This window comes from Microplitis demolitor, chromosome 6, assembly GCF_026212275.2.
Source record: "Microplitis demolitor isolate Queensland-Clemson2020A chromosome 6, iyMicDemo2.1a, whole genome shotgun sequence".
Classification (NCBI taxonomy): Eukaryota; Metazoa; Arthropoda; class Insecta; order Hymenoptera; family Braconidae; genus Microplitis; species Microplitis demolitor.
In genome coordinates this window covers 20,070,152-20,082,927 of record NC_068550.1, presented here as the reverse complement: position 1 = coordinate 20,082,927, position 12,776 = coordinate 20,070,152, and the positions used below count along the sequence as shown (strand labels likewise).

The window sequence follows — 12,776 nt, the reverse complement described above, 5'->3', positions numbered from 1 at the left end:
ATAATAAAATAAAAAACTCAAAAAAACAATAGATGAATTTTATTCTTTCCATTTCTTATGTAATAATTAATAATTTATTCGTTAAAGTAGAAGCTGCATACTCTAGTCTGGTGGATTTTATCGTTTCTATCGTTCATCTGTTCGCTTGTGACAAACAATGATTTAATTGCTTAGTTAAGTATCATTCTAATAAAATAAAAAAGTTAAATATAAATAAAATAAAAATACGAAGCTTGCACTGCTTTTTACTCGTCGTCATAATTAAAATATATTATCTAGGTATTATTCAGATAATAATAATACGGCGCGGTATCTCGATTATCGACATACGTTAATCAATTTTTCCTGTATTTTATATTGCATGGTACATAAGCATATGACAAAGAAGTCACTTTTCTGGCAGTGTTCACTACGTGGTAGTTTTTTCATTGGGTAGGCTTAAAAAATGGTAAAGACGTTTTTAGTAGTATATTTTATTGGTAGTAATTTATTATGGTATATGTGTAATATGATTGAGTTATTTATGGTAGTCATATAAATGGTAGAGATGCTAATGGTAGGCATTTTTATGGGTGACCTGTATTGTGGTAGAGATGCTTATGGTAGAGATTGTTATGGTCGAGTTCGTTTCTGGGAGGGTTGTAATCTGGTAGAGTTGTAATGTGAGAGAGTTCTTCAGTGGTAGAATTGTTGATTGGTTGAGATTTTTGCGGGTAATGTTCAAAACTGGTTTAGTTCGTGTGTGGCGCAGTTACTTGTGGTAGGCCTGGTCATGGTTCAGTTGTCGTAAGGTAGAGATTTTTCTGGTACACCTATTAATGTGCCTCCATAACAAGTCTCAGTACCAGCAACTTGCATCAGATATACTTATATTGACATATAATCGCCCATCGCGTGAATATACAGAACTTACATTCCCGCTGCGGGAATGCAGATCTTAAATTCACGCGGCGTGAATTTCTTGAACGTATATCCACGCGGCATACTCATATAACAACATGAAGAAATCAGTTATGACTAATAATTGATTACCTATGTTAACTTTTTTTTTATTTATAACAACTAGCGTAGGACTACCATACTATGATCATTATTTAAAAATTATATTAATATCAAATGTAATAATCTAAAAATGTAATTAATTGTAAGTTATTGCAGATAATAGTTTTACTAGATATTCTTAATCGTCTTTTAACTCTGGAAGACTCAATATTTAAGTCATAAAATATTTTGAGATATTGATAACGCAGCTTTTGACCGACCGATCATACGAAACGGTGTTGGTAACTTAACATTGTCAATTGTTAAATCATTTAGTGACAACGTCTCGATTTCATTGCTGTTGTTATTGTTAATTTCTTTGGTTGACTTCTCTTCTAATGAAAGATCGCTGACGCCATTGTATAAATCGCTTTGAATTTTTTTTAGTTTTTTTATCGTCGTCTCAAAAATTTTTTGGGATGATTTAGAGCCAGTAAAAATTATATCTTTACAGACGTGAGAAAGTATATTTTTTTTCTGACTTTCTGACAATTTTTTTGGACTCGCGATCTCGCTAATCTTCACACGCCTCATTTTTGGAGTGGAATTAGTCTCTTGATCCGTCGGTTTTAAGATATCATCATTTTGTTTCCATTGATCAGGACATAATTCTTTTTCAAATAATGATAGATTGAAACATGTACGCGCTGCAAAAATGTGGACACATGGAAGAAGCCACGATTTATTAATTTTACAGCTGCATTGATTTGGCGTTGCATAAATTCTTTCATCATAAAATTCAATAGAAATTTTAATTTCCTGCGCATCTTCAATTTTGTATTGAATTCGCTTACTTAATGTAATTTGTTTCATAATATGGTTAAAGGCTGGTTCAATGAGGTACATTTTGTACAGTTTTTCATCTGAAGTTAAATTGGAGTCGGTTACTTTTTGTCTCAAAATCGTTTGGTTTTTTTATGCAGTGCTTCATAAGCTCGGCATTGCTCAAATTCAAATAGAGCATCAATAAATTGAACAAGAGTGTTGTAACGTTGAATAGCAGTTTTTATCTTTCCATTTAGTGACTCCAATCGATTATTTGTATCGTTTCCTAATGTACCGTTAACCATATTATGGACTGTCCATTCTTCTTTAAGACTGAAGCTGGAACTGTTGTGGAAAATTCTTGATAGACTCGGTTGTATATTTCTGCTGTTTTGCTTTTAGCAAGCTTGTCCAACAATTGAATAGCTACGTTTTTTTCTTCTTTGCTAATACCCATATGCGAAACTGAAACTTCACGTTCGAAAGTCCTTAATGTATGAAAAAGACATATAGAAGTCGGTACTGACGGAAATAGTTCATGGAGGACATATCGTTCTACAAAGTCTTTGTCAGTCATAAAACTTTTTATTCTAGAACATGCTTCGATGTTATAGTTTTTAGAACAAGTCAAGAACCATTTCATTGTGTCTCGTTGTTCATTTGCTAATATTCCGACAGAAGCAATATTAGTTTATGCATTACAATATTCCACAACAATCAGTAGCAATGCAAAATTTCTTTTAAATAATTTGTACGTTCCGTCGATAAAAACGATGTCGGGATACAATTTAATAGCATTTTTATATTTTCAGTGATGAAAAATAATCCAACGAACTCATTTTTATCATTTTGTAAGATTTCTACATCTGCTCCTGGAAAAATAAAAATTTAGTCAACAGAATCACAAGTAACTGAATTTTTTTTTGGCTGTTTAATTTTCTTTCAACAATTTGATATTTATAAATTATTCTCAATTTAATGATTACATAAATGATTTCAATATTCATTAATAATATAACAAAAACAAGTATTTCAATGATTAAATAAAAAAAAAAAATATGCAACTTGTTCATTCATGTGGCCTTAAAAAATGAAGAATTTTTAGTAGTTGTTGACTTTAAAATAGATTTGATTTCTCATACATTATATATTCATTTCAATTTAATATAATTAGATGTATCGTTATATTTATTTTGTTTTTTAATTCAACTCATCAATTTCAATTGATTTAATTTAAAAATAAAAATCATCACAATACAAAATTTCAAAAATCATAAATTTTGTTTACTTGAAATTGAGAAGTTAATTTTCTGAATCAGTTTTAAAGAATTAAATTGAAGAAACTAGGAATCAAAAATGAAAATTGGTTTTTTGACAGATCTTTCCATACCTAAAGAGCCAATAGGACTACTCTGTTTAGAGAATCTTATAGAATCCAATAGATTTTCATAAATTCTTATAGGGATTTTATGAGTATGAATGAGTTTTTTGAGAAGTGTTATAATGAAGTATAGAGTCTTATACATACAGCTATAAGAATCTATCAGATTTTTAAGCAGGGCATTGAAAATATATATGTAAACAAATGAAAAAAGATTAGAATAAAGCTAATATAGAAAAATTATATATCTATATTTTTCTTATTGTTTTTATACTTAAAAATTTTAAATAAAATCCGAAGATTTGTATTTTATTCGGTGGGTACAGTTTATTTTATTTTAATAATACGAGCAATCGAGGTAAGTACTATTAATAGACTTAACAAAACACTGAACAAGCTAGTAGAGTAGCATTGAATAATAAAATTTGGAGCTTGTAATGTACAGAAACGTTGACATGAAGAATATTTGAATCCGACCAATGACATTGTATATGTACACTGATAAAAAAGTTGACTTGATTCAAGAGCGAAAATTTTGAACCAAGAATTATATTTTGAAGAAAATGATTTTCTTGAGTGAAGAGAAAAAATTATTGAACCAAGAGAAATTCACTTGACCCAAGAATAATTTTTGGCTCAAGAATTTTTTCTCTTGACTCAAGAAATTCATTTTCTTCAAAATGAAATTCTTTGTTCATGATTTTTTCTCTCGAATCAAGTCAACTTTTTTATCAGTGTATGCTACAAGGCGCAATAAAAATTGTTTTTAATGCGTTTTTTTATCTTTTTTTAATTACTCAATAGTAAATATGATCATGAATAATATAGAATCTAAATAATTTATTTTGTTTTGTATGTAGATTTAATGTTACCGTATTTTTCCCGTAATAATGATTCTGCCGCTGGTAAAGAATCATCATCAGCCGTTGTTGAGGCTTGGGCGATACTGTGGAGATCCTTTCGCGGTATTTTTTTTTGAAATTCCACTTCGATCTTCTTTTGAATCAGAGATTTGGGACATTTCATTTTTATTAAATCCTCAACAATTATTTTTTCCTCAGGATTTAAATTTCTAATTTTGGGATAATACTCGAAATATTCCTCAAAAGTAGAGTAATTTAGTTAGTAAAGAATATCTATCACTATTAAATGAATGCTTTTATTTTTTTAATTATTTATACAGTATAATAAGTATGATCTTGACGTGAAATTTTTGTTAGTCAAATAGCTGTTTGTCAGTTCAATCGTAATTATGACTTTTGTGATGTTTCAAACAATGCCTATTCAAAGTTGAAATACACACAAATAGTTGTTCGAAATATGCAAAAGCTATTTAACAAATAAAAATTTGGATGCTAACAGTATAATTAAAATGTAACAAATATAAAAAAACAAAAATAAAAATTTAAATTTGAACAATTGCTAAGCAAATAGTAGATGAGTATATTTTTCACGCAAATACAACAAAAATCGAAATTATATTGTAGTAATATTAAGGTAATATTTACATCCAGAGTTTTTTTTATCGTACCTGTATTTTCGAGTACCAGTTCAAACAATATAAAAATGATACTTAACGTTTCTTCATTAATATATTTCAGTAGAATGGTACGGATTACAAACCTGTGTCCCTTTATGATTGTGATTCTCGTTGAATTCTTTGACGGCTAACTTTTTTCTGTCTTTTGTGACGGTGATCCGAATAAAAGCAGGACAATTTTTCTTATGAGTGCTATAATAATAAATAAGTATACAAATTAAATTCAAGCTTCTTATAAAATTCTAATGTATCGCAAATAAAAATATCTGAAATTTTTGTAGAAAGTTTTTAACTTGTAAAATTTTTTTAATTTCATGAAAATCTGAATTTATATATATACATTAGGGTGTGTCATATCATTTCGGAGCAACATTTTGTTTTTTAAGTTCATGTGAAAAAAATCATAGTTAAATAAAAAAAAAATTTCGCGCAATAAAAAAATTCTAAGTCGATTACAGACGTAGCTCATTGAAAAATTCGATTTTCCCATTTAAACAACACGGGAAAATTTTTTTTTTAGCTTTAAATACTTTTAAATTCTTAACAAATCAATGAATTGAATAGACTAATACATGATTCTGGAGGAATTTGAACGCTCTACAAAAAAGGTCTCATCATTTTTTGATAAATCCATCTGTTCAATAGTTATTAGAGCTCGAAGTAAAATTAGAGATTTTTTTACTTTTCCGGTGAAACTATCCAACATCACAAAATGTTATAAGATCTTTTTTGTTGACAATTTTATTCTCTACAAATTAGTATCAGTAAAGTCGAGCTCTAATAACTTTTGAACACATCGATTTATCAAAATATGATACGAAACCTTATTTGTAGAACGATCAATTTCCTACAAAATCATGCATTAGTCTATTCGATCCATTGATTTGTTAAAGATTTAAAGATACTTCAAGCTTAAAAAAAATTTTTTCCCGTGTTATTTAAATGGGAAAATCGAATTTTTCAATGAGCTACTTCTGTAATCGACATAGAATTTGTTTTCTTGCGCGAAATTTTTTTTTTTTTTGTGTTGAACTATGATTTTTTCCACATGCACTAAAAAAAAAAAATGTTGCTTCGAAATGACGCACCCTAATATACATATATAGATTATCAAAGCTATTATCTTACAAAATTATTAGAGTGTAATTAATCAAGCAAATACTTTAATAATACCTAGAACTTCTTTGTCCAGTAGATGTAGTTTTGCATTCACTGCTCATTTTACATACATATGTTAGATTGTAATATAAAAGTCTTTCCATATCATTGTCATTTATTACTTGCATTGGTTGTTTGGAGCCACTTTTTTTTTTATGCTAGCACCGTTTGTCGACTTTGTTCATAAGTTTTTAATAGCTTACTTCGAGCAATTAAAAAACAATGTTTCACATGACGTTCATATTGCTCTATAAAAGATTTTAAGTCATTATAACTGTCAAATACCCTGTTATCTAAATTAAAATCCATTCTGAAAAGTTTAGTGGATGACTTTTTATATACAATTGATCAAAAAACAACGCAGTAAATATCCAAACTTATGATTAGTAAACGTTAGTTAGTTAAATCTTCAATAAAGCATTGGGATAATCCATCCAGTCGTTACTCCTATCAGTAAACATAATAGATCGAAAACTGAGCTGTGATAATTTTTCAAAACACCCAAAGAGTTATATGAAAGTTCACCAGATGGAACTGAACACATATTCCCTTGTTTTATGCCATAAAACAAACTGTATTTGATTAGTTTTTGCTATAATAAAGGAATTTCTTAACTCAAAATTATTCTACAAGTTGGTAGAATTCATTACTACTTTTCCCGCCCTCATGACGACAGAATTAAAAAACATCGACGCATCGAATGTATCCATGTCTTAACGAATAAAGGAATTCTTCATATAACCGTGATCGAGCAAGTACGAACAAGTTCCGAAAGCTACTCTCGTCATTAATTATTTATTCGCGTTTTTTATAAAAAAAAAAAATACCAAATTTGGTTTAAATAAAACTGCTAATCAACTTTATTAATAAAAAATAAAAAAAAAATAAAACCATTAAATTTAATTAGTAAATTAATAAAAATTATAATATAATATAATATGGATCGAACATTTCGCGTGGGGGAAACTTTTTCGACCTATGAAGACAACTATGATGACGGAGAGGCTAAATAACTGGATAGATAAAGAAAAAATTTTAAGAGAAAGTCAGGCGGGGTTCAGGAAAAAAAGAGGGACAAGGGACCACATATTTGTATTGAATAGTCTAATAAACAACAAAATGAAGAGGAAGGGAGGAAAATTATGCATCGGGTTCATAGACTTTAGAGCGGCGTTCGACACAGTCAGGAGACCAAAAATGAAGAAAAAGGTATGGAGGAAGGGGGCCAGAGGGAGAATGCACAGAATAATAAGAGAAATATATAAAAGAACAGATTTTAAGGTGAAAGTAGGAAAAAGAAGACAGACAAAAGAATTTATAACAAGAAAAGGGGTAAGACAAGGGTGTGCGATGAGCGGAGCGTTATATGGCATAGATATCGACGACCTAGAAAAGACGATGGAAAAGAAGAAGAGAGGTGGGACAATAATTGGGAACCAACGAATACATGTCATGAAATATGCGGATGATGTGGCGCTAGTTGCGGACACAGAAGAGGAGCTAAGAGGGATGCTGAAAGAGCTGGAAAGATACACAGAAGAGAATAAGATGGAGGTGAACGTGGAAAAAATAAAAATTCTAATATGCAGAAATGGAGGTAGAAAAAAGAAGGGAAAAAAATGGATGTATAAAGGAAGTGAGGTCGATGAAGTCAAAGAATTTAAATATCTTGGGTACCATTTCACCACAAGGAATAGCGCAGGGAAACAAAAAAAGGAACTAGCACAAAAAGCACAAAAGGCCACAAATGCAGTATGGGGAGTGATAAAAAGGAGCAAAAAAGACAGCATGAGGGACAGGATGTATCTGATGAACACTGTGGCAAGAACAGTAGCTTTGTACGGAGTGGAGGTCTGGGGGTGGGAAAAGTCGGAAGAAATAGAGAGGGTGCATAGGAGGCTCTGCAAGATGGCATTAGGAGTAAGAAGGGATACACCAGAATATATTTGGAGTGACGAGATGGGAGTAGAAAAGATGGAAGTAATATTAAAAGAAAGAGCAGTAAGATATATGAAGGATTGTATGATGATGGAAAAAGAGAGATGGCCAAGGATAGCACTGAAAGAAGAAATGAGAGGGATTATGAACAGGTGCCCGACGAAATGGGGGAAATGGTGAAGGTTGCGCTAAAAAAATGGAATGCGAGGAGGTGATCGAGATGATCTACAGGGATGCGGGAGTAGAGGAAATAGAGGAAAAGCTGAATGAGGGCATTAAGAAAATGAGAGAGAACGTGAAAAAGGAGGCTGAAGACGCAATAAACAAATCAACGTATAATACATTGTACAAAAAAATAAGATTAGAGAAAGAAGAAGATAACTACTGGAAAAAAGATAATGTAAGAGGGGAGGACAAGAAGATGTGGGCGAGGATAAGGTGTGGAAATTTGGGAAGAGCGGGCAAAAAAGGGTACAGGGACTGGAGCTGTAAAGGGTGTGGGAAAGAGGAGGAAACGTTGATACACCTACTAAAATGTGAAGGAATATATAAAGGGGTGGAGAAGGAAAAAGAGCTGCTAGAAGAGTGGAGAGGGTTAGAGGATAAAAAAGTAGAAGAAAAAATGATAGCAAAATTAAAAGGAGAGGTTGATATAAAACTATGTACGGTCTTCAAGAGAATTGAAGAAATTTTGAGAGTCAACTCAGGGTTACGGAGCGTGGTGCAAGCGGGATACCAAGACTGTGACGTGCTAAAAATATAAGAAGCCAAAAACAAATAAATTATAGAAGTTAAAAAGTAAGAAAGAAATAATACATATAACGAAGTGAATATTTTACCAAATGAAAATATGATTTATGTAAAAATTTGTATAAGACCTATAAGTTGTGCAAATAAAACTATTTTATATATAGTTGGCCCTGAAATAAAAATATTTAAATAAGTTTTTATCGTTACGATTATACATTTTAAGTAAATTTGATAAGAAATAATATTTGATATACAATTTAGCTGGAAGAATTGAAAAATAAATAAAGAAAATTTATATTAGTTAGCCTTGAAATAAAAATTTACTTACAAACATTTTCATAAAATTTCAAAAAAAAATTGTATAAAAAAATTTCAATGTACTTGGTGTGCTCACAAAAGAGTAAAAAAAAGCATGGTTGATTTTATAAGAAATTAATTTTGCTTGAGTACATGTAGTAACGCACACCAAGTACATTGAAATTTTGTAATACAATTTTTTTTTGAAATTTCATGAAAATGTTTGTTATGATTTTGCATTATACTAGGTACTTAGTATTTTTTCGATTTGACTTTTTTTTTGTAAAAAATAATTTTTTTTTTTACTTTTAATAAATTTTAAACGTGTACTTGGCGCGATGTTCTACAGAGAATCTGCTTTTGGTAGGATACAATTTAGCTGAAAGAATTGAAAAATAAATAAAAAAAATTTATATTAGTTAGCCTTGAAATAAAAATTTACTTATCGTAGTCGATGAACAAAACAAGCTAAAAGAATTAACGAAAAAAAAAAGTTTACATTAGTTAGAACCAAAAAAAAATATTAGGTTGATCAGAAGTAATAACTTTTTTTTTTCTTTAAAAATCATAAATTTTTTATCAACCATAAAAGATACATGTTAAAATTTTTATGGCATAAAAACCCATTTCACAAAAGTTCGGTGAACGAACTAATATTTTTAGTTTATAAAAAATTTGTCGCAGGATTGAAAGCGAATTCGCAATGTGTAACTTATAAGTATTGACGATAAAAAGATTTGGTGATGGGGAAGAAATGGCGAAACTTCAAAGCCATTTAGAATTTGGGAAGATTTGGGTCTCGAAAATTAACGGGGGTCTGTACAGAAACGCAAGTTGCTTACAAGTTTTTTTAGGTAAAATTTTGTCACATTTTTAACCTGTGGCTTAAATTCTAAGATAAAATTTGCAATTATAAAAAGTAGAAAAAAAATTTTTCGTAAGGAATGGCGACTCATCGAAACCATTCCCTTGACTATAATATAAAATTTGAAAGATTGAAAATCAAAGAATTTTTTATAAAGAAACAAATTTGAAGAAGCGAATGATGAATCTTCAAAATCATTCTCCAATTACAAATATTCAATTTATAAGCAACAAAATATAGATTTTTGTTTTAAACTATAAGAGATAAAAAAAATAATTACCAAGTTTATGATATTTACCAACCAAAATTTATAAACAGTCCATTCAAAAAATCATATATTTCTTGTCATTAAAATTTTTATTAAAAAATTATTTTTTTGGCAATACATCAGTCACATTAAATTTATTTCATTTGCCTTTATTTATTTCTTATAACTTTTTTAATGCAAGCTAAATAATAAAATATCAAAGCCCCTGGAAAAATATTAACATTCAAAATTTGAAGTTGGAATAAATATGTATTCGCTTAAGCGTAAGTAATTACTCACTTAAGATTTTTCTGGCTTAAGTGTCACAAGTTATCCTCAATTTTACTACCAGTTCAGAATAATTATCCAGTTGAAATTTATTTTCTCTTATAGTTTAAATTACAATTAAGCTTTAATTCGAATTCATAAGTTTCCTACTGTTAATTCAAAAGCTTGACGGAAAAATAAATAAATTATTTCAGTAGATTAATTTCGAATGAGATGAAAACATAGAGACTCTTTACTTGAAGTCAAACTGATTATTATGTAAAATAATTTTTATTGCAATAAAAAATATTTGTAGTTTGAAAACCCGGTACGCGCCGTATAACAATTCGCCCTATATCGAACCACGGACCTGGCTATTTGTTAACGCGAACAGTGGCTGTTTATTCAAAAAAAGAATTTACATTTAATAGAAAAGTGTATTAGTAGTTTTTTAAAATCGGCGCACAAAACCCTTAATTTGCTCACGGGAACCAAGCTACCGCTTGACCAACAACGATCAACGTAGTAGTTGACAACAGGCTCGAATTGCCCACAGGAGCACACTTAGCCACTGTTTTCCTGTTTTAATAAAAGCTAAATGGAAGAAAAAATAATTAAAAAATAAAAAATGACTACCGCGACTGGAGCCTTCGGTGGCTCTAATAATAGCAGTAAATAAAATTACAAAGATGGTAGAGACCCGAGACGCTGCCAACAACAGCCAGTTGATCTCAATTAATAAGTTTAAAACAATTAGAAATTAAGGATTTATGTTATTTAGTTTATTTATTCCTATTATGTATGACATGGTAAATTTAAATAAAGAAACTTTAAACAAAAAAAAAAAAGGTTCGATTCCCGGTACCGGAATATTATTATTTTTTTTTTTGTGACGAATTACGAAAAAGCTATTAATAGAAAAGCTATTATTAATTTTTGATTTTTTCAAACAATTATTTGGTGTACTTGTCATAAGGAAAGTTGAGTCTCTCTAACAGACGAAAGTCTCCTGAAATTTCACAAATATATCAATAAAATTATTCATATCATTCACAGTGTGGTAAAATTGTTGAAGTAGCCAATAGCCAGCTACTATTAAAAAATCAACTAAATGCGAACGGAATATTTTAATATTGTTAAGTTTTGATATTCCATCGTTGGCAATGCTAAATATTTTGTCTGATGCAAATATTTCAGGGATCGATGATTCGGTAATTCTATTGGATCGCACGTACCGACGAAAAATAACAACAATACTCACTGTGTCGGTACCTGCGAGCCAATAAGAAAGCTAGAAGTAGTAGAGGGGATATTTCCTTTGCTGTGATTGGTGCGCGTGTACCGATAGAAAGTAATTACGAGAAAATCGTCACGTCGGTAACTGCGAGCCAATCAGAAAGCAGTACGTTGAAATTTAGTCGTGGAGGTGGTAAAGGTCAGAGGTTACTTAATGGTCATACAGTCATTGTAGGTCATTTCCAACCGACTACTTACTTTGTACGTCACGCAAAATATTCAAGTTTTTAACTTCACACGTCAAGATGAATTTCATTAATTCAACTGGCCACACGTTTAAGCTGACTAAAATCAGCACGAAGCTATACACGACAGATTCAGGAGCTGTGGAGGTTGCAGAGTCATCCCTGTATCCGAGGACAGACATCCAGGAAACATGGAGTTTCCGTATGGAGCTAAGCCACGACCGGGAAGACAACTTTTGGCTTTCGTTGGGCATCCAACCGTCCAAGTCCAAGGACCTCAAGACGAGATACACCGCCCAGTGTTTCGCCCTTGACTTGCTCGGTAACCTGACGACCCTCACCGACCAGTCTGCTCCTTTCAAGGCCTACGATGACTACATACACTTGGGCAACTGCATCAGACGACGTGGCAGAGACGACTTCTGTGGCATATTACATGAAGCCAGCGATGAAGTATATATCATGGTACAGGTGAAGATACTTTCTAATTAGATACTTAAGTTCTGACTTAAGTTAAAAACGGCCCTTTTCAGGGCCACCAAATTTTTCATACGTAAAGAACAATTCAAGTTTACACCTAAGAATTCAATCCTTGCTTCCATACTCTTTCAATATTTATATTTATTTAGTAAGTGGCTAAACAACAAGTACAAATTTTAATATTTACTAAATTATGATTTTTTATACATTTCGAGTTGTGCATATATTTATTTTTGCCTCACCATTAGTCTCTTATTTTAACAAATATAAGTATTCCAACTAAGTATTTTTATTGACTGTTTAATGTTTACAAGAGTGTAAGTTTTATAGTTTTACAGCTTTAAGTAATTATTTATAACGCAAAATAATAACAATATTGATTGAGTCGGTATCGGCTAACCAATAAGTAGTAGAAAAATATCCCGGGTTGTGAAAAAAAAGTTGTCATCACGACTTTATAATTTGGTTTTCATGTTATTTTGAGGAAATCTCAAACGAAATATGTCTTTCTTTGGGAATTCTTTTTATTTCTATGTACAGATTTTTTATAATTGGATACTGAAAAT

The 12,776-nt window shown here is 30.5% G+C and overlaps 1 protein-coding gene across 1 annotated transcript; it reads left to right on the top strand.

Moving 5' to 3' along the window:
- The first annotated feature begins 7,235 nt into the window (after nt 1–7,235).
- Nucleotides 7,236–8,003, top strand: LOC128668075 (uncharacterized). Its single transcript, XM_053740241.1, has one exon. The coding sequence runs from the start codon at nt 7,236–7,238 to the stop codon at nt 8,001–8,003; it is 768 nt and encodes a 255-aa protein (XP_053596216.1).
- The last annotated feature ends 4,773 nt before the right edge of the window (nt 8,004–12,776 follow it).

What these genes read in the sequence shown, in the direction of transcription:
- LOC128668075 (XM_053740241.1), top strand. Translation starts at nt 7,236, where the DNA reads ATGAGCGGAGCGTTATATGGCATAGATATCGACGACCTAGAAAAGACG.